The 25,635-nt window shown below is 44.8% G+C and overlaps 2 protein-coding genes across 2 annotated transcripts in view; both read left to right on the top strand.

Moving 5' to 3' along the window:
• atr (ATR checkpoint kinase) overlaps window positions 1-19,686 on the top strand; it is an 82,724-nt gene extending 63,038 nt beyond the window's left edge. Inside the window, exons 34-46 of the mRNA XM_084336597.1 lie at window positions 3,018-3,197; window positions 3,605-3,747; window positions 4,481-4,578; window positions 6,767-6,996; window positions 7,394-7,528; window positions 8,848-9,048; window positions 9,574-9,717; window positions 13,093-13,243; window positions 14,482-14,638; window positions 15,232-15,385; window positions 15,829-15,980; window positions 18,384-18,489; window positions 19,100-19,686. Coding sequence (XP_084192723.1) covers window positions 3,018-3,197; window positions 3,605-3,747; window positions 4,481-4,578; window positions 6,767-6,996; window positions 7,394-7,528; window positions 8,848-9,048; window positions 9,574-9,717; window positions 13,093-13,243; window positions 14,482-14,638; window positions 15,232-15,385; window positions 15,829-15,980; window positions 18,384-18,489; window positions 19,100-19,273 — 2,025 coding nt within the window. The 3' untranslated portion in view covers window positions 19,274-19,686. The remainder of the gene's footprint in view (window positions 1-3,017; window positions 3,198-3,604; window positions 3,748-4,480; window positions 4,579-6,766; window positions 6,997-7,393; window positions 7,529-8,847; window positions 9,049-9,573; window positions 9,718-13,092; window positions 13,244-14,481; window positions 14,639-15,231; window positions 15,386-15,828; window positions 15,981-18,383; window positions 18,490-19,099) is intronic.
• Window positions 19,687-24,176: 4,490 nt separating this feature from the next.
• The window catches only part of LOC311223739 (endophilin-B1-like), a gene marked incomplete at both ends in the record, with an annotated part of 12,718 nt that continues 11,259 nt past the window's right edge, over window positions 24,177-25,635 (top strand). Inside the window, 2 exons of the mRNA XM_084308511.1 lie at window positions 24,177-24,233; window positions 24,356-24,497. Coding sequence (XP_084164637.1) covers window positions 24,177-24,233; window positions 24,356-24,497 — 199 coding nt within the window. The remainder of the gene's footprint in view (window positions 24,234-24,355; window positions 24,498-25,635) is intronic.

Below are 25,635 nucleotides of genomic sequence, written 5' to 3'. Positions count from 1 at the left end.
CCGACTCTGGAACTCCCTCCCCCAGTCCATCAGAGACTCCCCTACACTCTCCACCTTCAAAGCTCGCCTCAAAACACACCTGTTCTCCCTTGCCTTCAACCCCCCCCCCCCCACCCATACCCCCCCCCCCCCCCCCCCCTCCAACCTGATTGATGTCTGTCTCCAGTCTTTTTTTGTGCTATCATGCTGTCTTCCCTGTTCCCCCCATGGTCTCATGTTCCTTTTGTTTTTGTTTCTTTGTTGTTTCTTTGTTTTTGTTTCTTTGCTTTTGTTTCTTTGTTTGTACTCTTTCTCCCGACTATTGTCAGCGACTTCAGGTTATTGAGAAGCGCTATATAAATTAAATTAATTATTATTATTATAGACACAGACTAGCGCGGACCTTTAATGACATGCAATTTAATTGACGCAAGCAATGGGCTAACGTTAGCTGCTAACTAGTTATCCCATGACTAGGCTAAGCTAACTAGTGTTAGCTGCTAACCCTGGAAACGCTCAAAGCGGACTCCACAACACTAGTTCCATTCGTGAGGAAAGGGGGTGGGTTATATTGACGACGCTTGACAAGAGGTTTAAACATAACTTCATATTTATTGGTTATTCGTTTCTTTATATCGGGCATCCAATTCGCATCTCCGTGTGTTAAACTCTTCCTGTGTTGACATTCGAGTGTGACATATCACCTACGGCAGCTTAGACGCTCAAAACGCAAACCTAGAACAAAACCCGAGGGGGGGGGGGGGGGCTGGCTCTCTTGCGCGTTCTCGCCCTCTCTCTTTCTCTCGCTCTCGCTCTCTCTCTACATTCAATGATTTAAAGTAGCCAAACGTTACAGTATAAATACTAACTGGATAGTTGATGATATAAACATTTAATTTCATTATCTGAAATATTCTAAAATCATTAAGTCTGCTATAAGCCATTATCCCTTTGTCTGTGATTATTTTCTTACAGTAGTACTGTGTTTTTATATAAATTGTCTTAGATGTAAATATTTTTTTTTATTGTGTAATTATTTTTTAAAGCATCTTCATGGTTTAATAATGCAAACATATGTTGCAGGGACTTATTATAATCATCATATTGGCGTGACTGTATGCATCAAAGGGTTAAATCAAGCATTTTTAAGTGCTTTAGAGGAAATGTCAAAATATCGCGATATCATTTAGAGGCCATATCGCTAAGCCCTAGCTGGATTACTCCATGAAGATACTGGCCTCGTATCCTCGGAGAGCTCAAGAATCATGTTTAACATGTAGACCTTTATACCGGGATAAGTGGCCAGGTGAGAGATAGGAAGGACGTAGGAGGATTTGGGGTGAAGGGGGGATGAGTTGGAGGAGGGTGAAGGAGGGAGGTGGGGTGACGGGAGCTAGGAAGGGGGTAGAAAAAGGGGGATGGTGGTGAAGGCGGGAGGAGGTGAGAGACACAGGGTGGTGACTGATTGATCAGGGGAGACGAAGGGGTTGTCTGGGAGACGGGACATTTGGGTATTGTGGATTAATCAAGGGAATCTGGGATGGTAGTATGTTTGGGGGGGGCATATAATTCCACATTACACACAGTTAAATGTGTAAACACGCACACAGACACACACACAGACGCAGCAGTTCAGTGAGTATCTGTCAGTTCCTTTGTCTGTCTTGCAGTTTCTCACTCCATCTATCGGTCTTTCTCTGTCTATTTCTGTCTTTCTATCCACCTGTTTTATATAATCCAGGGGTTCTCAAACTTTTTCATACCGCGACCCCATTTTATTTAGGATTTTCTTTGGGGACCCCACCCCACACTTAATGTATCGCGTAATTTCAACGTGGAATTAAGGAATATCAAAATAAAAGCACACGTTGTTGAACTTGATCATGCATATTATTAGAACATTTTATTACAGTACTATGTTATTAACTCATTCAGCGCCATCGCTTAATCCACGAGATGGCGCTAGACTAGTACGCCACCGCTGTAAGTCAATGGGGGACTGCGAGATTTGCGAGTCCTTAAAATATATCTTAAATTATAGCTATGGGTCTAATACACCCGTCGATTATCATTGAGTTGCTTCCAGTCAACATGTACAAAACGGATTGTTTTTTCATCGGTACATTTCCGTTTTATAGCCTTTTGAATATGAGTATAACTTTGGGTGCTTCTGAGTAATTTGTAAATAGCGTTTTAGTGGAATACACTAAACACGTTGTAATTTTTCGCCTGATTATCGAATCTTCCTGAAATCAACGCTAGATCATCATTATTATCCTTCCTCATGCAAAAATGAAAAGAGCCCGGGACCGCGGGGCTCCGCCACGCCTCCTCCCACTCAACGGTACACAGCCACACACACACACACACACAGCCGCGATCGGAGTAGAAAGACATATCAGATCAACGATCAAATTTATATATAGTGTTCTTACCTTGTATCTGATGTAATGCAAAAGAAATAATCCAATCATCTGATCGCCATTTGAAGTACTGGGCGCGGAGGTCCGTGCTACGTTCAACAGCATTGCATATTGAGGGGGGGGGGGGCGGGGGCAGCCTCGCAGATGTATCGTTGAAACAGGTTACCTCGCCTGAGTATTTAAACCACACACGCACGGCTTGGATCGTCCCAGAAAAGAAACTACACCATTCCCAGTGGAGTGCAATACCAGCTGGAAGGCATAGGCGGCGGTATTTGCCCTTTTGCGGGATCAGACCCATTCCCAACGATAACATCAGGCCGGATGGATGAAAATGAATGGATATAGCTAATAAAAGAAATAACGATTAAAACCCGACTATACTCGTGATTGGTGCTCAAGCGATGGCGAGTTAACCCGACTATCATCGTGACTGGCGCTGAATGAGTTAATACACATTTATAAAACGAGGCATATTTAGCCAGAATATGTTGCCAGAACATAAAAAATATATATTTTTTAATTTGTATTATTATTTGCCAATTTGGGTCGCGACCCGTAGTTTGAGAACCACTGATATAATCTAATCTGTCTGTCTCTTTTGCGTTCCCCCAGGGAGACGTCCACCAGGCCCTCATCGTCCTCCAGAAGGGCGTGACCCAGTGCTTTCCGGAGGAGCAGCCCCTGTCGGACCCTCGCAGCCTGCAGACCAAGGGCAAGGCCATGCTGCTGGTGGGCCGCTTCATGGAGGAGACGGCCAACTTCGAGTCCAACGCCATCATGAAGGCGTACAAGGTACTGAGTCACCAGGTCACCACGACTAGAAGGTCCACTGGACCTTTTATAAAACAAATGTAATTGATTACAAGTAAAAAAAAAAATTATAAAAAATTTTTTTAAGCACAAGCAAACATACAAGGTACTATATCCTGGTTTGTTAAAGGAACCCACCAACATTATGGGAAATCCTCTTACCGTCTTCTCCAGAGATGATAGATACCAAGATGGATACACTCCATGAGTGTGTTTGTGTTCCGTGTGTTTGAGAGTGTGTTTGTGTTCCGTGTGTTTGAGTGTGTGTTTGTGTTCCGTGTGTTTGAGAGTGTGTTTGTGTTCCGTGTGTTTGAGAGTGTGTTTGTGTTCCGTGTGTTCTGTACTATGTTTGTGTTGCGTGTGTTTGAGAGTGTGTTTGTGTTTGTCAGGACGTGACCCATCTGCTCCCTGAGTGGGAGGACGGGAACTTCTACCTGGCCAAGTACTATGACAAGGTGATGCCCATGGTGACCGACAACAAGCTGGAGAAGCAGGGGAACCTCATCCGGTACATCGTCACATACTTTGGAAAGTAAGACCGTCTGTGTATATGACTGTGTACATAATACAGTTAATAAGACCAATTAAAATGTTGTGCTGATAGATTCATTCATTTTCTAATTAGTATGAATTAAATAAAGAAAGCAAACAGTTGCCGGTCATTGGTTCGTAAGACTAGGAAAAAAGAATGTGAAACCCTCCGGCTTGGTCAGTCGTCCCTACTAACACAATTGGCAGTGTTGGCGGGTGGGAAGCCGGCGGGGTCTGAGTCCTGGTCGTAAACTGCGACTCCTACTGGTCAGGTGAAAAGAAGCGGCTGGCGACTCAATGTATCGGAGGAGGCATGTGGTAGTTCTTCTACACCCTCCCCAGGACGACAGTGGGGCAATGCGCGCAACGACCAGGAAGGGAATTGGCATAACGACAAAAAATTGGGATGGGTGAAAATACAGAAAAAGCCCCAAATATATATTTTAAATAAATAAATAATAAATAAATAAAATAAAAATAATGTGAAACTACAGATAGTTAGTGTCACGTAGGGCTGGGCAATTAATTGAATATCGATCATGATTTTGGTTTCCCACGATCATGAAAACAAGATAATCGCGATAAAACGGCATGCCGTATTGCTAATTTTGTCTTGTGTTGTAAATGTGTGCGGCCTTCACATTCTTCTTTTTATTTTATTTGTATTTATTCATTTTTCTAATTAACCAATGAATTGACTTGTTTAATAATAAATGTGCCCCTGGTTCCTCCAGAGCTCTGCAGTTTGGAAACCAGTACATCTACCAGGCTATGCCTCGCATGCTGTCTCTCTGGCTGGACTTTGGAGCCCGAGTGTATGAGTGTGAGAAAGGTGAGAGGCTGGTTTCATCCTACAAGAGTTCCGATAGAGTGCGTCATCATCTACACATAATGGCAGTCTCAACGTGCTAACAACTTGACAAGCCTGACATCAGCTCAGTCTCAACGTGCTAACAACTTGACAAGCCTGACATCAGCTCAGTCTCAACGTGCTAACAACTAGACAACTTGGTGGTTGTGTTGGGCAGGGAGGCAGATTACATTAAAATCTATTATCATCATTGTTATATGGGTAGACTAGTTTGAGGTAGGTAGTTATGATTACAGAGTTATATGGGTAGACTAGTTTGAGGTAGGTAGTTATGATTACAGAGTTATATGGGTAGACTAGTTTGAGGTAGGTAGTTATGATTACAGAGTTATATGGGTAGACTAGTTTGAGGTAGGTAGTTATGATTACAGAGTTATATGGGTAGACTAGTTTGAGGTAGGTAGTTATGATTACAGATAGAGATGTTCCGATACCATTTTTTTCTTTCCGATCCGATTCCGATACCTAAGCTTTGGGTATCGGCCGATACCGATACTTATCCGATACCAGTGCATACATTAAAAAAATAAGAAAATAAAAAAAACTATATAAATTATAAAAAAAAATAAAAAATTAATACAGCTACTGTTTATATACTGTTTTTTTTAGTAATAACTATAAAGTTTTATTCAACAACAGGTGATTGTATAGATTAGTATTAGTATCAGTAATTCAAAACTATCTCAATGAGTTCACCCACGGAAAGGTTGTTGGCACATTAGTTCCACACGGACATTATTCGTTGCTGCACTTGCTTCCACAAGAAGGCTCCGTTTAGTAGCAGAGGCTCTGTTGTTGTGATTTTTGCACAATAAATATTCAACATTCTCTTTTGAGACTCCGCCTCAGACTCTTATCATTTGGCACTAAAAGCTAAACATTGTCGCCGATATGGCTGTCCGCAACATGTCATTAATTGTGTACGCGACGTGCAATTGTGCAATGACGACGTTACCGTGAGCTAGGTTAGCTAGCATCAGAGCTACCGGTATATGGAAAAACTAACGTTACTGGTGACATTGTGATTTAACTTGGAATACTCCTTTGCCAACTTGCTGTACTTTGCTTGCAGGTCTGCAGCCATTATTGCTGGATTATGAATAGCCCCAACTTTAGCCAAGGTAACGTTATGGCTAAACCTTTAACGTTAGTTAATGCTAGCTTTCGGTTAGCTGTTCAGCTAATGCTAATAACATCAGAGCTCCCCGTCAACAGCGCTCTGCCGGGACGATGGCATTTTAAGAAAGTATCTGCTCTGCTGTTAAAATGGCAATTGACACTTTAATTCACGGTCGATTAAGCACACGTTTGTTTTATAATGCTCACTCAGCGAGTAGGGTATATCTACAGAGCCCAACGTCCGCAGTGTTGTTGATAAATTACGTCATATGGTATCGGAGCGCAACATTAGAGGGTACTCGCCGATACCGATACCAGCATTTTAGGCAGTATCGGCGGCATTTCCGATACTGGTATCGGTATCGGAACAACTCTAATTACAGAGTTATATGGGTAAACTAGTTTGAGGTAGGTAGTTATGATTACAGTTATATGGGTAGACTAGTTTGAGGTAGGTAGTATAGTTATGATTACAGAGTTATATGGGTAGACTAGTTTGAGGTAGGTAGTTATGATTACAGAGTTATATGGGTAGACTAGTTTGAGGTAGGTAGTTATGATTACAGAGTTATATGGGTAGACTAGTTTGAGGTACTGTAGGTAGTTATGATTACAGAGTTATATGGGTAGACTAGTTTGAGGTAGGTAGTTATGATTACAGAGTTATATGGGTAGACTAGTTTGAGGTAGGTAGTTATGATTACAGAGTTATATGGGTAGACTAGTTTGAGGTAGGTAGTTATGATTACAGAGTTATATGGGTAGACTAGTTTGAGGTAGGTAGTTATGATTACAGAGTTATATGGGTAGACTAGTTTGAGGTAGGTAGTTATGATTACAGAGTAAGGAGGCAGGTGTATGTTTGTGTCGGATCATTCATTACGGTGTTTCTGTGAAAACCTAGCACAGATCTTGAAATGTGTTGGGAAAATGTCTATCTTGAAGGAGAGCATATGAAGTGAGTAAGTAAGTCTGTAGGATTGATCCCTCTGACCTCTCACCTCTCACCTCTCGTGTCCTGGACGGGCAGCTGGGCGGGCGGACAGGCCGATGCGCACGGAGCTCGGTAAGATCAACGCGGCGGTGATTGAGAACTGTGCCAACCTGGCGCCCTACCAGTTCCTGACGGCCTTCTCCCAGCTCATCTCCCGGGTCTGTCACTCCAGCGAGCAGGTGTTCGGCGTCCTCATGACCATCGTGGCCAAGGTGCTGCTGGCCTACCCTCAGCAGGCCCTGTGGCTCATGACCGCCGTCTCCAAGGTAGCGCTGTGTGTGTGTTATTCGTATGACTTTTTATCATGTATTTTATTATCTATTCTATTTTATTATTCTATTTTATTATTTGTATTTTTGCACAATCTAGGCGGGCATGGCCACCTTAATTTCACTACATGTCTCGTGTATGCATGTGACGAATACATCTCTTGAATCTTGTGTGTGTGTGTGTGTGTGTGTGTGTGTGTGTGTGTGTGTGTGTGTGTGTGTGTGTGTGTGTGTGTGTGTGTGTGTGTGTGTGTGTGTGTGTGTGTGTGTGTGTGTGTGTGTGTGTGTGTGTGTGTGTGTGTGTGTGTGTGTGTGTGTGTGTGTGTGTGTGGCTTTCTGCGGTTTCTGTCTGCTTCATTGTCTGCACAACTGTGTCTTTGTGTGCGTGTTCCAGTCAACTTACCCCATGCGTATGAACCGCTGCAATGAGATTCTGAAGAAGGCCGTCAGCCTCAAAGAGACTCTGGGGAAATTCATCGGCGACGCCAACAGACTGACAGACAAGCTGCTGGAGCTCTGCAACAAGCCGGTACACTAACACACTACACTAATACACATATACACACACTAACACACACACACATATACACACTAACACACAGACTGATGGACAAACTGCCGGCGCTGTGCAACAAGCCGGTACACTAACACTAATACACACACACACACACACACACACACACACACAAACACACACACACACACACACACACACACACACAAACACAAACACATACCGGTACATGTCACTTTAAACAAAATGGAAAAGTCATTTTAAAAGGAATGAGGAATATAAAGGTCACGTTAAGGAAAGAACCGATGTGGTTCTTGTATAGTATAGTTTAGCTATAGTAAGTATAGTATAATGACAGAGTTAAAACTGTATATTGTATAGTAGTGTACAGTACATAGGACCCAGTGCCTTTTCAGGAATTTAGCATGTCTATTTTTATCATGCACATCTTATGTCTTCTTATTACCTGTTTTTTTATGTCTATTTTATTATTAGTATTATTGCACAATCGATGCGGGCATGACCACCCGCATTTTACTGTATGCCCTGGTATGTATGTGACAAATAAAACTCTCTGAATCTTGAATACATACACTAACACACACATACACACTAACACATACACACACATTTTCTGGCTACATGAGTAGAGCTCCGGACTCATGATCGGAAGATCACCGGTTCGAGAGAAAAGCACTATATAAATGTAATGATCTTTCATTCATCCATTCATACACTAACACCCACATACACACTAACATACACACACATACACACTAACACACACATACACACTAACACACACACACACACACACACACACACACACACACATACTAACCAAGTAACACACACACACTAACACACGTGCGATTTTATATTACCGGTAGTATTTGAATATTTCCCAGTGATTATCGAATAGTAATTTTGTGAGTTTTGCCCCTAACACACACACACACACACACACACACACAAACTACACAGACACACACACACACACACACACACACACACACACACACACACACACACACACACACACACAATCACACACACACACACACACACACACACACACACACACACACACACACACACACACACACACACACACACACACACACTAACATAGTAGTTTGCAACCTTTTCACCCCAAGCCCCCCACCCTGTGTCCTACAGGAGACACTATAATCTGTCTGCCTGTTGTGACCCCCAACTGATGGTCCATGTCCATAAACGCTGAATGAGGCTCTGACTTTGTGAGGTCATAAAGTGCGTGTGTGTGTGTGTGAGCTCTTAACACCCTAGTGAGGTCCATGCTGTGTGTTCTGCAGGTGGACGGTAACAGCACCACCCTCAGCATGGGCGTCCACTTCAAGCAGCTGAAGCGTCTGGTGGAGGAGCCCACCTTCAGCCAGATCCTCATCCCCCTGCAGTCTGTCCTCATCCCCACGCTGCCCTCTACTGGCGGGACCAACGCGGAGCACGACGCCTTCCCCGGACACTGGGCCTACCTGGCCGGCTTTGAAGACATGGTAGGAGAGAGCGAGAGAGAGAGAGAGAGAGAGAGGGGAAGAGAACGAGAAAGAGAGAGAGAGCGTGTGTGTCCTTACACCCGTCTTTTAGGCTTTCTATATACATACAATTTGGATAATTGATTTAGCCGAGAGTCTTACAGCTATCATTAACTACACTGTAGCTGAATCTCAAGACATTTATATTATATTATATATATATTATATTATAGTCTGTCTGTTTATCTATCTATCTATCTATCTATCTATCTATCTATCTATCTATCTATCTATCTATCTATCTATCTATCTATCTATCTATCTATCTATCTATCTATCTATCTACCTACCTACCTACCTACCTATCTATCTTTAATGTCTCTCTCTCTATCTCCCTCTCACTCTCTCCCTACTCTCTTTCTATCTCTACTCTCTCTCTCCCTCTCTCTATCTCTCTCCCTATACTGTATCTCTCTGTCTCTGTCTCTCTATGTCTCTGTCGCTCTCTGTCTCTCTATGTATCTGTCTCTTTCTCTCTCTCTCTAGGTGGAGATCTTGGCGTCGCTACAGAAGCCTAAAAAGATCAGTCTGAAGGGCTCAGATGGGCGGAGCTACACTATGATGTGTAAACCCAAAGATGACCTGAGGAAAGACTGTCGACTCATGGAGTTCAACTGCCTCATCAACAAGGTGAGTGTGTCTGTGTTGAGCTCTGCATTCCAGCATCGCTACGAGGTCTGAACCAGAACCAGAACCTCCTCTGGGTGTAGGAGCTCCACACACACCCTTTATGACCTCACAGACACTTTATGACCTCACACACCCTTTATGACCTCACAGACACTTTATGACCTCACAGACCCTTTATGACCTCACAGACACTTTATGACCTCACAGACCCTTTATGACCTCACAGACACTTTATGACCTCACAGACCGAGGCCCATTCATTGTCTATGGAGCAGCCCCGGATTTTACATCCGAGTGACATCACCGATTGGAGGGTTCTCTCTCTGATCTCCAGCTTTAGGAGAGAGGAAGAACATACTGACTGAACTGTCTCAGAGCACAGGAAGAACATACTGACTGAACTGTCTCAGAGCACAGGAAGAACATACTGACTGAACTGTCTCTGAGCACAGGAAGAACATACTGACTGAACTGTCTCAGAGCACAGGAAGAACATACTGACTGAACTCTCTCAGAGCACAGGAAGAACATACTGACTGAACTGTCTCAGAGCACAAGAAGAACATACTGACTGAACTGTCTCAGAGCACAGGAAGAACATACTGACTGAACTCTCGGAGCACAGGAAGAACATACTGACTGAACTGTCTCAGAGCACAGGAAGAACATACTGACTGAACTGTCTCAGAGCACAGGAAGAACATACTGACTGAACTCTCTCAGGGCACAGGAAGAACATACTGACTGAACTGTCCTGGGGCACAGGAAGAACATACTGACTGAACTGTCTCAGAGCACAGGAAGAACATACTGACTGAACTCTCTCAGAGCACAGGAAGAACATACTGACTGAACTGTCTCAGAGCACAGGAAGAACATACTGACTGAACTCTCTCAGAGCACAGGAAGAACATACTGACTGAACTGTCTCAGAGCACAGGAAGAACATACTGACTGAACTGTCTCAGAGCACAGGAAGAACATACTGACTGAACTGTCTCAGAGCACGGGAAGAACATACTGACTGAACTGTCTCAGAGCACAGGAAGAACATACTGACTGAACTCTCGGAGCACAGGAAGAACATACTGACTGAACTCTCTCAGAGCACAGGAAGAACATACTGACTGAACTGTTTCTGAGCACAGGAAGAACATACTGACTGAACTGTCTCAGAGCACAGGAAGAACATACTGACTGAACTGTCTCTGAGCACAGGAAGAACATACTGACTGAACTCTCTCAGAGCACAGGAAGAACATACTGACTGAACTGTCTCAGAGCACAGGAAGAACATACTGGCTGAACTCTCTCAGAGCACAGGAAGAACATACTGACTGAACTGTCTCAGAGCACAGGAAGAACATACTGACTGAACTCTCTCAGAGCACAGGAAGAACATACTGACTGAACTCTCGGAGCACAGGAAGAACATACTGACTGAACTGTCTCAGAGCACAGGAAGAACATACTGACTGAACTGTCTCTGAGCACAGGAAGAACATACTGACTGAACTGTCTCAGAGCACAGGAAGAACATACTGACTGAACTGTCTCTGAGCACAGGAAGAACATACTGACTGAACTGTCTCAGAGCACAGGAAGAACATACTGACTGAACTCTCTCAGAGCACAGGAAGAACATACTGACTGAACTGTCTCAGAGCACAAGAAGAACATACTGACTGAACTGTCTCAGAGCACAGGAAGAACATACTGACTGAACTCTCTCAGAGCACAGGAAGAACATACTGACTGAACTGTCTCAGAGCACAGGAAGAACATACTGACTGAACTCTCTCAGGGCACAGGAAGAACATACTGACTGAACTGTCCTGGGGCACAGGAAGAACATACTGACTGAACTGTCTCAGAGCACAGGAAGAACATACTGACTGAACTCTCTCAGAGCACAGGAAGAACATACTGACTGAACTGTCTCAGAGCACAGGAAGAACATACTGACTGAACTCTCTCAGAGCACAGGAAGAACATACTGACTGAACTGTCTCAGAGCACAGGAAGAACATACTGACTGAACTGTCTCAGAGCACAGGAAGAACATACTGACTGAACTGTCTCAGAGCACGGGAAGAACATACTGACTGAACTGTCTCAGAGCACAGGAAGAACATACTGACTGAACTCTCGGAGCACAGGAAGAACATACTGACTGAACTCTCTCAGAGCACAGGAAGAACATACTGACTGAACTGTTTCTGAGCACAGGAAGAACATACTGACTGAACTGTCTCAGAGCACAGGAAGAACATACTGACTGAACTGTCTCTGAGCACAGGAAGAACATACTGACTGAACTCTCTCAGAGCACAGGAAGAACATACTGACTGAACTGTCTCAGAGCACAGGAAGAACTTACTGGCTGAACTCTCTCAGAGCACAGGAAGAACATACTGACTGAACTGTCTCAGAGCACAGGAAGAACATACTGACTGAACTCTCTCAGAGCACAGGAAGAACATACTGACTGAACTCTCGGAGCACAGGAAGAACATACTGACTGAACTGTCTCAGAGCACAGGAAGAACATACTGACTGAACTGTCTCTGAGCACAGGAAGAACATACTGACTGAACTGTCTCAGAGCACAGGAAGAACATACTGACTGAACTGTCTCTGAGCACAGGAAGAACATACTGACTGAACTGTCTCAGAGCACAGGAAGAACATACTGACTGAACTGTCTCTGAGCACAGGAAGAACATACTGACTGAACTGTCTCAGAGCACAAGAAGAACATACTGACTGAACTCTCTCAGAGCACAGGAAGAACATACTGACTGAACTGTCTCAGAGCACAAGAAGAACATACTGACTGAACTCTCTCAGAGCACAGGAAGAACATACTGACTGAACTGTCTCAGAGCACAGGAAGAACATACTGACTGAACTCTCTCAGAACACAGGAAGAACATACTGACTGAACAGGGTTCATTCGGGCCTTGAGTTTTAGGGTTAAGGGTAGAGAATGAATGCAAGTCGGGGGCGACACAGTGGCTCAGGAGGTAGAGCGGTCGTCTGGTAATCGGATGGTTCCCGGTTCGATCCCCACTCCTACAGGGCAGCGTGTCGAAGTGTCCTTGATCAAGACACTTAATCCCTAATTTCTCCCGATGAGCAGGTTGGCACCTTGCACGGTTGCCTCCACCGTCGGTGTGTGAGTGAATGGGTGAATGTGAGGAACAGAATGTGTTAAAGCGCTTTGGATAAAAGTGCTATATAAATTTACCATTTAAGTCAATAGAATGTTCTCACAAATATAACACGATAGTGTGTGTGTGTGTGTGTCTCTGTGTGTGTGTGTGTGTCTCTCTGTGTGTGTGTGTGTGTGTGTGTGTGTGTGTGTGCGTGCAGTGCCTGCGTAAGGATGCAGAGACTCGGGGCAGGGAGCTACACATCAGGACCTACGCTGTGATTCCTCTCAACGAGGAGTGTGGCATCATCGAGTGGGTCAACAACACAGCCGGTCTACGACACATCCTCACCAAGCTGTACAAGGAGAGAGGTACACACACACACACACACACACACACACACACACACACACACACACACACACACATACACACACACACACACACACACACACACACACACACACACACATCCTCACCAAGCTGTACAAGGAGAGAGGTACACACACACACACACACACACACACACACACACACACACACACACACACATCCTCACCAAGCTGTACAAGGAGAGAGGTACACACACACACACACACATGCACACACACACACACACACACACACACACACACACACACACACACACACACACACATATCCTCACCAAGCTGTACAAGGAGAGAGGTACACACACACACACACACACACATCCTCACCAAGCTGTACAAGGAGAGAGGTACACACACACACACACACACATCCTCACCAAGCTGTACAAGGAGAGAGGTACACACACACACACACACATCCTCACCAAGCTGTACAAGGAGAGAGGTACGCACACACACACACACATATCCTCACCAAGCTGTACAAGGAGAGAGGCACACACACACACACACACATCCTCACCAAGCTGTACAAGGAGAGAGGTACACACACACACACACACACACACACACACACACACACACACACATCCTCACCAAGCTGTACAAGGAGAGAGGTACACACACACACACATGCACACACACACACACACACACACACACACACACACACACACACACACACACACACACACACACACACATATCCTCACCAAGCTGTACAAGGAGAGAGGTACACACACACACACACACATCCTCACCAAGCTGTACAAGGAGAGAGGTACACACACACACACACACACATCCTCACCAAGCTGTACAAGGAGAGAGGTACGCACACACACACACACATATCCTCACCAAGCTGTACAAGGAGAGAGGTACACACACACACACACACACATCCTCACCAAGCTGTACAAGGAGAGAGGTACACACACACACACACACACACACATCCTCACCAAACCTAGTGCTCCAATTGGAGAGGCCCAGCTCCATAATGACACAAAATATTATGTGTGTGTGTGTGTGTGTGTGTGTGTGTGTGTGTGTGTGTGTGTGTGTGTGTGTGTGTGTGTGTGTGTGTGTGTGTGTGTGTGTGTGTGTGTGTGTGTGTGTGTGTGTGTGTGTGTGTGTGTGTGTGTGTGTGTGTGTGTGTGTGTGTGTGTGTGTGTGTGTGTGTGTGTGTGTGTGTGTGTGTGTGTACACCCCAGGTATCTATCTGTCAGGCAAGGAGCTGAGGAAGCTCATCCTCCCCAAGACGGCTGCCTTCGAGGAGAAGCTGAGGATCCACAAGGACGTGCTCTGCGCTCGACACCCCCCTGTCTTCTACGAGTGGTTCCTCCGGACCTTCCCCGACCCCACAACATGGTACGACCCCCCGACCCCACGACAGGGTACGACCCGGTCCCACTCTCCAGCTGCCACCACAGGGAGCGCTTATTATTATTATATGATCTCCAACCTCTTACCACGATTGTAATTGTTGCAATTCTTTGGGCTTGCGGTCCATGTGTGAAAGGTGCTATATAGATATTTATTATTATATTGTAAAAAAAAATTGTGGTGCACGATATATCGGCCGCCGATATGGTAATTTTTTTACACCAGTATCGGTCCGATATCAAAATAGGGCCGATTTTAATAAAAATAATAAAAGAAAAGAAATATATATATATATATATTTTTTATCTAACATGTTTTGGTCTTAAATTGTTACAAAATATCAGTCATTTCTGAAAATAAATTACAAAAGTAAAAAAAAATAATGCGTTTTGGAAAATAGCTCTTTATTTGATTATCATAAAAAAGTGTTTTCTATACAGAGATATCGACATCAGTAAATATCGGTATCGGCCAGAACAGCAATATTAATATCGGTTATTGGTATCGGCCTCAATTTATGCATGAGGGTGACCTTAATTGTCTTTTTTGAGAATAAATAAATGTGTGTGTGTGTGCAGGTACAGCAGTCGCTCTGCGTACTGCCGCTCCATCGCGGTGATGTCCATGGTGGGCTACATCCTGGGCCTGGGGGATCGCCACGGAGAGAACATCCTGTTCGACTCCTTCACCGGGGAGTGTGTTCACGTGGACTTCAACTGCCTCTTCAACAAGGTGTCTCTCTGCGCTTCAAAGTGCCGCTCTTATTAGTGTTCTTCTATCACCTGTTCTTTGATTTTGCAGTCACCTGTTGTTGCCTACCAAGATGGCTGCAGTGATATCTCTGATGTAAATGCAGTGAATTCAGAGACAAACTGGCTTATTATTTTTATTTGATTGTCTTTTACTTCTCTCTTTCTCTCTCTCTATTTTTCTCTTTCCCTCCATTTCTCTCTCTCCATTTCTTTCTCTCTTTCATCTCCCTCTCTTTTCCCTCTCTCTCTCCTCTCCTCTCTGTCTCTCTCCCCCTCTCTCTCGCCTCTCTCTCTTCCCTCTCTCTCTCTTCCCTCTCTTCCCTCTCTATTTTCCCTCTCTCCATCCCCCCTCTCTCTCTCCTCTCTCTCTCTCTCCCCCTCTCTCCTCTCTCTCTCTCCCCCCCCTCTCTCTCTCTCTACCAGGGGGAGACGTTTGACGTTCCAGAGGTGGTCCCGTTCCGTCTGACTCACAACATGGTCCATGCCATGGGCCCCATGGGGACGGAGGGGCTCTTCAGACAGGCCTGTGAGGTCACTATGAGGCTGATGAGGGACCAGAGGGAGCCCCTGATGAGGTGCACACACACACACACACACACACACACACACACACACACACACACACACACACACACACACACACACACACAGAGACACACACACTCACAGAGACACACACACACACAGAGACACACACATACACACACAGAGACACACACACACACACAGAGAGAGACACACACACATACAGAGAGAGACACACACACAAACACACAGACACACACACACACACACAGAGACACACACACACACACACAGAGAGAGAGAGAGAGACACACACACATACAGAGAGAGACACACACACACAAACACACACAGAGACACACACACACACAGAGAGAGAGACACACACACACACACACACAGAGACACACACACACAGACACACACACACACACAGAGCGAGACACACACACACACACACACACACAGAGAGACACACACACACACACAGACACAGAGACACACACACCGAGACACACACACAGAGACGCACACACACAGATACACACACATGCAGAGACACACACACACACATCCAGACACACACACAGACACACATGCAGAGACACACACAGACACACACATCTAGCCCACATTCTAACCCAAACCTGTAATGGCCTTTTCTTTTTTTAAGTAAGGATGAAGAAAAGTCTCACAAAAGTACACAAAAATACATTTAACTGGTGAAAAGCTAAATGTTCAAACTGTAATGACAGGAGGGCAGTTATGACCCTTCTATTAATATCACAATCTGCTTTCCAGTGTCCCAGATTAATCATAACAAGTACATTTGCATTCATGTTTATAGGTGAATATTTAACCAAGGGTGTTTGATTTTGGGTGAAAAGTAACTGTGATGTAAACACAGACTTCCTACCATCACCACTAGGGGTGTAACGATGCAACCTCACAACGATTCGATTAGATTACGATTATTCAGGCAACGATTCAATGCATCATGAAATCTCTTCATTTGACCACGATTCGATTCGATTAATTTTCGATTAATTTTCTATCAGTTAATTCCCCAAAATAATTTGAATACACAAATGTGGCTGGGGGAACTGATTCACTCAGCATGAATGGACTGTAGGTCAATAAAAACAATACACACAAAAATAAAAAAAAATAATATAATATAAACATATTCAAATCGATGCATCGATTCTAACACATTAGAATCGATGCATTTCGATTAATCGATGCATCGTTACACCCCTAATCACCACACATACAGGCCTGCATACCTCCCTCTCTCTCTGTCTTTCTCTCCCTCTCTCTCTTTCTCTCTCTCTGTCTTTCTCTCCCTCTCTCTGTCTCTCTCTCCCTCTCTTTCTCTCCCTCACTGTCTCTCTCTTTCTCTGTCTTTCTCTCCCTCTCTCTGTCTCTCTTTCTTTCTATCTTTCTCTCTCTGTCTTTCTCTCCCTCTCTCTGTCTCTCTCTGTCTTTCTCTCTGTCTTTCTGTCCCTCTCTCTCGCTCTCTTTCTCTCCCTCTCTGTCTCTCTTCTCTCTTTCTCTGTCTTTCTCTCCCTCTCTCTGTCTCTCTTTCTGTCTTTATCTGTCTTTCTCTCTGTGTCTTTCTCTCCCTCTCTCTGTCTCTCTCTTTCTCTCTCTCGCTCTCTCTCTCGCTCTCTTTCACTCTTTCTCCCTCTTTCTCTCGCTCTCTTTCAATAAAATTCGAAGGGGCTTTATTCACATGGGAAACATACGTTTACATTGCCAGTGTTAAAACAAACAAAACAAAGCAAAACAATCAAACAGAGAAATCAGAAGAAATCAGTACATTACAGATATTGCAGGAATTTTTATGTGATTGATGGTCTTTATGGTGATTGTATTCCATTGGATGTCCTTTTCTTGTCACAACAGCTCACAAATCTTGCTGCTGTGTTTGCACATTGTTCTATTTCTCCCAGTAGGTATGGGAGTTTTGCGTTATTTGCCATGTTTTCAAAGTCTCTTTGGGTGTTTGCAATTTGTGGGAAGTACAGTATATGTCTCTGATGTCTTGGTATAGGGGGCAGGTTGTTAGGAAGTATAGCTCGGTTTCCACCTCGTCTTGTGTGCAGTGGGTGCACAGTCTGTCTTCTCTTGGGAGCCAGGACTTTCTCTCTTTCGCTCTTTTTCTCTATCTTTCTCCCTCTCTTTCTCGCTCTCTCTATTTTTCTTTCTTTCTCTCTCTTGCTCTCTCTCTCTCTCTCTTTCTCTCCGTTTTACGTCCTTGGTAGAGATTTTAAGAACCTTTTACTATAAGGAGTATTACAAATGTAATACAATTCATCAAATAAATCAAAAACATTTATTTAAAAGCAACACCTGCCATCAAAAAGCCGTCTTTACAGACAAACACACACCACCCCCTCTTTCCCACAGGAGTGAACTTAAAGACCATTAAATGATCTTTAATATTCCAGTGTTCTGAAGACGTTTCTCCACGACCCCCTGGTGGAGTGGAGCAAGCAGACCAAAGGCCCGTCCAAGACCCAGGCTAGTGAGACAGGAGAGACCGTCAATGAGAAGGTACACACAGAGAGACACACAGAGAGACACACACACACAAAGACACAAGACCCAGGCTAGTGAGACAGGAGAGACCGTCAATGAGAAGGTACACACAGAGACACACAGAGAGACACACACACACAAAGACACAAGACCCAGGCTAGTGAGACAGGAGAGACCGTCAATGAGAAGGTACACACAGAGAGACACACAGAGAGACACACACACACAAAGACACAAGACCCAGGCTAGTGAGACCGGAGAGATCGTCAACGAGAAGGTACACACAGAGACACACAAACAGAGAGACACAAGACCCAGGCTAGTGAGACCGTCAACGAGAAGGTACACACAGAGAGACACACACAGAGAGAGACACACACACACACACACACACACAGAGAGACACACAGAGAGACAGACACACACGTACACACACACACACACACACACCACTACTACTAAAGAACTAGAATGTCATTCCTACCACTCATACATGCATCATGAAAATATGTTCTCCTCTCTACTCTCCACACTCTCCTGTTCTGATCTCCTCCCCTGATCTGTTATCCTCTCCTGTCCTCGTTATATCCCTTAATCTCTCTCTCTCTCCCCTCCTCTCTGCCAGGCTAAGACCCATGTGTGTGATATCGAGCAGCGCCTGCAGGGGGTGATAAAGAGCAGGAACAAGGTGCTGGGACTTCCTCTGTCCATAGAAGGACACGTCCACTACCTCATTCAGGAGGCCACTGACGACAACCTACTCTGTCAGATGTACCTGGGCTGGGGGCCCTACCTGTAACACACACACTGACGCCATGTGGGGCAGGTGATCGTCTCTACAACTTGTGTAGTTTAAGTTTAAGTTAAGTTGACTGTGTGTGTTTACCACAGAGGTTACAGAACCCACTCACTGTTATATAAGTTAGCTGTTATATGAATGCAGTGCATTTAACAAACTACACAGAAAGAGGCCCCCTGCTGGCGCTTGAACCCGGGACCTTCTCGCTGTGAGGCAACTGTGTTAACCAGTGTCCACCGTGCTGCCTGAGCATGATGACCCTGTGACCTGCAGGACTACAGGAGGATCACACACATGTACATAATGACAGAGGCACACACACATGTTTATATACAATACTGCTGCTTTTCTTAGCTCTCAGCATTTCATAGAGCATTTCTATTTCCTTTCCTGGGGTTTCCTCATCAAGCGGAGACGTTTTGTACCAAATTCTGTACATTTCTTTGTAATAAAAGATTATCTTTAAAATGGTGTGTTTTAATGTGTCTGTAAGAAGGTGTGTGTTTGTGTGTTTACCTCTTAACGATAGCATAGGGATACAGGGAGTCCTGACGCTGTTTCCTACAACATGTGTATAGGAGCTATTGACTGCTCTCATGTATATACTACTGCTCTCATAATCAAATCAAATTTATTAACACATGTTAATGTGCCCATGGGCCGGACACGTCTTATTTAAACAAGTCAACAAGAAACATCACAATAAATCAAGAACACCGTAATGTCCAAACATTTTTAAATAAATAAAATAAATGCGAACACTCCCAGACATACCCCACGCGAAGGTAAGGAAAAACTCACTAAAACCTAGCAATAGGAAAAAATTCACCACAGGCAATGTGGAGGAGAGAAACCTTAGAAGGGCCGTTCAAGGGGGGGGATCTCCCGTCTTAGATGTCGGTGATAGACAGTAGTGTTGCAGTAAAACAGGCGAACAGTTGGTAAGCCTGCACTCATGTGTAGTGAAACATAAGTGCATGCGATAGCAACTGAACATTTTGAAAGATTAAAGATAGAGCTGATAGCGATAGCAACTGAACATTTTGAAAGATTAAAGATGGAGCTGATAGCGGATCTATTTGAGGCAAAGGGGCGGTGCAGAGAGGGTTCCATCCTCCTGGTCTTCATCACGGGACGTCCAACACTCCGGTCATCAGGGTCGCATCCTCCCAGTCTTCATCACGGGATGTCCAACACGCAGAGACAGCCATTATTTTGTTGTAGTATGTGTGTATACTGCTCTCATGTGTATACCACCACCACCTAGATGCTCTGATTTATCCTGTAAAGAGGTTACAGAGCCCACACACTCTTTCCACTAAGTGGCAGTAATGTGTAAAATGCTGACTTCCAACTGTATCTCAAATGAGGAAGAAGCAGTGTTGTCTTCTGGGTAGAAAACGGGTGGGGCTTCCTGAATAATAGTAGCAGTGATAACCATAGATATCTATAGAACACTATATATATCTATGGTGATAACACTGTCTTGTGTAGATACAGCAGAGGCATGGACTCAAGTGGCGATGACTTCAGACTCGCAAAACTCGACTTTGACTTGTGATGAAAAAAACGACAGTTTAATCGTTCCTTCTGTGATTGGCTCCTGCACCGGCAGAGGAGACTGCGCTAGAGCGGAGGACAACGTTTAACCCTTTCACTACCACACTACCAAAGGGTTAACCCTTTCACTGCGACGATACAGAAGGTTAACCCTCTCACTGCCTCACGACAAAGGGTTAACCTGTAGTGTGGCAGTGAAAGGTTAACCTTCTGTAGTGTGGTAGTGAAAGGTTAACCTTCTGTAGTGTGGTAGTGAAAGGTTAACCTTCTGTAGTGTGGCAGTGAAAGGTTAACCTTCTGTAGTGAAAGGTTAACCTGTAGTGAAAGGGATAACCGTCTGTAGTGTGGCAGTGAAAGGTTAACCTGTAGTGTGGTAGTGAAAGGTTAACCTTCTGTAGTGTGGTAGTGAAAGGTTAACCTTCTGTAGTGTGGCAGTGAAAGGTTAACCTTCTGTAGTGAAAGGTTAACCTGTAGTGAAAGGGATAACCGGTAGTGGTAGTGAATGGTTAACCTTCTGTAGTGCAGTAGTGAAAGGTTAACCTGTAGTGTGGTAGTGAAAGGTTAACTTTCTGTAGTGTGGTAGTGAAAGGTTAACCTGTAGTGTGGTAGGGAAAGGTTAACCATCTGTAGTGTGTTAGTGAAAGGTTAACCTTCTGTATTGTGGCAGTGAAAGGTTAACCTTCTGTAGTGCGGTAGTGAAAGGTTAACCTTCTGTAGTGTGGTAGTGAAAGGTTAACCTGTAGTGTGGTAGTGAAAGGGTTAAGACTTGGGACTTTAGTGTTGAGACTTGAGGCTTACTTGTGACTTGCAAATCTATGACTTGGTCCCACCTCTGCTAGATAGGGAGGTGGATAGGTACTCACTCCCTGTGTATCTCTATGAATGATACTCCTACGCACACACACAATCACACAAAGACACATTCACATAATAATAATTCATTTATTTTATATAGCGCTTCTCAATGACCCGAAGTCGCTGAACTATAAAACTTAAATAAAAACTCCCTTTTACTGGCCTGTGTGGCCACACGTTCTGACAAATAAAAAGCATGGGTCTACATTAATTGTTTATCTGGTTGCAAAGCAGTTTATTGTTATTTTTCATTTTATTAAAAATTGTTATTCAGTCACATTGTGTGTGGCTGGGTGCTGACCTGGACAGCAAGAGGCAGCCTGTATATTGCCAGCAGCACTGTATTGTGGATGGGCGCTGTCCAGTGCTGAACTGGACTGCAGCACTGTATTGTACCTGGGTGCTCAACTGGACGCATGTAGTCTTTTACCAACGGAGTTGCAGTTCCGCATTCGGGTTCCGCGATCTGATTGGCCACTGACGTTTCTCTCTGCGCCAATTGCGTTACGCCTATTTCTGCCTCTAACAGCCTGCTAGCTAGCAAACGCCTAGTTCTATCACTGGTTAAGCTTGGCGACTCTTTCGAAGTTGGTTAAGGTTAGAGTTTGGAATCAGGGCTGGTGGTCTATCGCCCTGCTCTAAGACGAACTCTAACCTTAACCAACTTCGAAAGAGTCGCCAAGCTTAACCAGTGATTAAGACCAGATGTCACATGACCAGAAACGTCAGTGGCCAATCAGATCGCGGAAAACTGCAACTCCGTTGGTAAAAGACTACACGCCAACTGGACAGCAACAGGAGCAGTATGTGCCAGCAGCACTGTATTGTAGCTGGCCGCTGAACTGGACAGCAACAGGAGCAGTATGTGCCAGCAGCACTGTATTGTAGCTGGCCGCTGAACTGGACAGCAACAGATATTGTATGTGCCAGCAGCACCTGTCCAGGTAACTGAAAACAAAATGTCTCTCTACATTCACATTTCATCTCTCAGAGCGAGATCAAATGAATGATTTGTAATTTATACGTTGTTCGATATTCGCCTAATTCATACTGGTTTAAATAAATAATTTGGTATTTCCCATCTTTGCTGAGTGAGAGTTTTGTGCATAATGAATTCATTTTGTGCAATGAGCAGCGCCGTGAGGCATGAGTTGTAAAGCGATTTGGATAAAAGCTGTTATAAATATAAATGCAGTCCATTTAACAAAGTCCACACAGAAAGGCCCCCTGCTGGGGTTTGAACTCGGGACCTTCTTGCTGTGAGACAACGGTGTTAACCAGTGTCCACCGTGCTGCCTGAGCATGACCCCTGACCCCGTGACCTGCAAGACTACAGGAGGATCACACATGTACATAATAAGATATTCCTTTATTGATCCCCTTGGGGAAATTCAGGCATCATAGCAGCATGGGGGGGAGGGGAGGTACATGTAGTAAAAAGCAGTGTAAACAATATAACAAATAAATATGCTTAACATAACATAATTAACTCTGGACATGTGCATAATGGTCATTCAACAAGGTGCGCGATGAGGGTATGTATGGCCTCATATTTGCCCTACAATAATAGTTACGATATATAATCTAATCTAATATATAGTCTGAAAAAACGAAATGCTAAGTATATGCAATATATAATCTAAAAATGCTAAATATATGATCTGATGAAGTATTCATATAAGGTGCTGTATGAATAAGGTAGTATATTGTAATGACACACACAGTGAGCTGCAGGACTACAAGAGGATCACACACATGTGTGTGTGTGTGTGTGTGTGTGTGTGTGTGTCGTTACCTCTTAACTCAGATTAGATTGACTGTCTGTAGGATGGCAGGTATAATCCCTAAACACACACCTTCCCGAGACGCTTTAAGAGGATAAGGGAGAAGCGGACAACATGTTGACCTGAGTGACAGACAGACAAACAGAGAGAGAGAGTGTTAGTTAGTGGGAGCCGGAGGTTGTTGTTATTGCGAACCCATCATGAGTTCAGACTCGCGGAGAGTAGCTGTATTCCTCGTCATTGTCATCCTCCTCATCATCAACGCCTGGCTGCTGACACAGCTTCTACTTTGCGTCACGGCGCATCCGCGCTCCTGCGCGCAGCAGCCGAGCGGCGTCACCAGAAGAACGTAACTATAACGCCGCGGACATCAGGAGCGCAGATCCACAGAAGTAAACACGCCGTCCTGACCTCCATGGAGATACAGTGATGATGAGGATGATGATGATGATGGTGATGATGACGGAGCGCCCGCGGCACTGGCGCGTCCGGCTGTGACGCTAAAGCGAAGGATGGCACTGATGATGACGTTCGCTTAACCGGGTACGGACGGTCCCGGGGTGTTGTGGTCATGGGTGGAGTCCGTTATTGTGTGTTCCCTTCTCGGTAATCGGACTCTTGACGGTCCCGACTCCCGGTAACGAGCGAGACCACCGCGGTGCGGCAGCAGAGCAGGAGCGACGACGCGCGACCTTGAGAGCAGCATGGATTTCACGAGGTTGGCTGTAGACGCGGGTCAGTTCATCAACCGCGCTGTCCAGGTAAACAAAAGAAAATCATAACTGTAATAATGACGCACACCACTACAGTACCTTCTTTTCATTTGTAAAATGTTAGCTATTATGATTTGTATGATAATGTCTTAATAACTCTACTACTATAGTATACAGAGGAGACTCTGGGGCAGGCTGAGAAGACAGGGCTGGACGACCGACTGGAAGAGCTCCTGGTCCTGAATGAAGCCACCAACACCTGGACGGAGCAGATCATCAGCCAGACTGAGGTGGTGTTACAGCCCAGCCCTGGTGAGTCTCCCTCTCTCTCTCTCTCTCTCTCTCTCTCTCTCTCTCTCTCTCTCTCTCTCTCTCTCTCTCTCTCTCCTAGAATACATTCAACATTCAAGATTGTTTATTGTCGGGCGGCTGGGTGGCGCAGCGGACTAAGCGCTCGTCACCAACGCGAGAGTATCGAATCCGGCTGTCAGCGTTGCCTCCGGCTTGGGCCGGCCGTCATACTGGCTCAATTGGCAGAGTCAGCGGGAGGGAAGCCGGTGGGGTGGTATTCTGGTCGTTGTAAACAGCGACTCCTACAGGTCGGTCAGGGCGCCTGCACAGCGAGGGGGGGAGATGATGAGGGTGACCTCCCACGCGTTACACTTCACCAATGAGAGTCCTCGCTGGCAGGTGAAAAGATGCTGCTGGCTGTCTCCTATATGTCTCGGAGGAAGCATCTGATAGACTTCAGGGCTCCCTAGACTGACCAGTGGGGGGCACATGCGAGCAACGACCAGGAAGGGGAGGGGGAGAATTGGCATAAAGACTAAATTGGGATGGGAGAAAAACACAGAAAAAACAGGAGGAGAAAAAGTGGATACAAAAAAAAGATTGTTTATTGTCATGTGCACAGTTAAACAGACAGTTTGCCATACAATGAAAATCTTACTTTGCTAGTCCGCCCTTCACACAAAATCACACAATACTTAACAAAAAAAAAGGTATAATATATATACAGTACAAGGCACAATGAGTAACATTGACGTTATTGCACCTTCCGATTCACAGTGTTTACAATATAAATACGGAGGTGACAATGGGTCATCTTGGGGCGACAGTGGCTCAGGAGGTAGAGCAGTCGTCTGGCAATCCGGAGGCTCCCGGTTCGATTCCCGCTCCTCCCGGGCAGCGTGTCGATGTGTCCTTGAGCAAGACACTTAACCCCTAACTGCTCCCGATGAGCAGGTTGGCACCTTGCATGGTCACCTCCGCCGTCGGTGTGTGAATGTGTGAGTGAATGGGTAAAATGTGAGTAACAAATTGTAAAGCGCTTTGGATAAAAGCGCTATATATAAGAAAAAAGCAGCCATTCATCTTACCTTAACTGTAATTGCTCTGGTAGAATTGGCAAATCCTTGCAAATCCTTCTTTTCCATCGATCCAATGAGCT

Source organism: Notolepis coatsorum, assembly GCF_963971535.1.
Source record: "Notolepis coatsorum genome assembly, chromosome: 2".
In the NCBI taxonomy this organism is placed as follows: domain Eukaryota; kingdom Metazoa; phylum Chordata; class Actinopteri; order Aulopiformes; family Paralepididae; genus Notolepis; species Notolepis coatsorum.
This window is presented reverse-complemented; position numbering and strand designations above follow the sequence as displayed.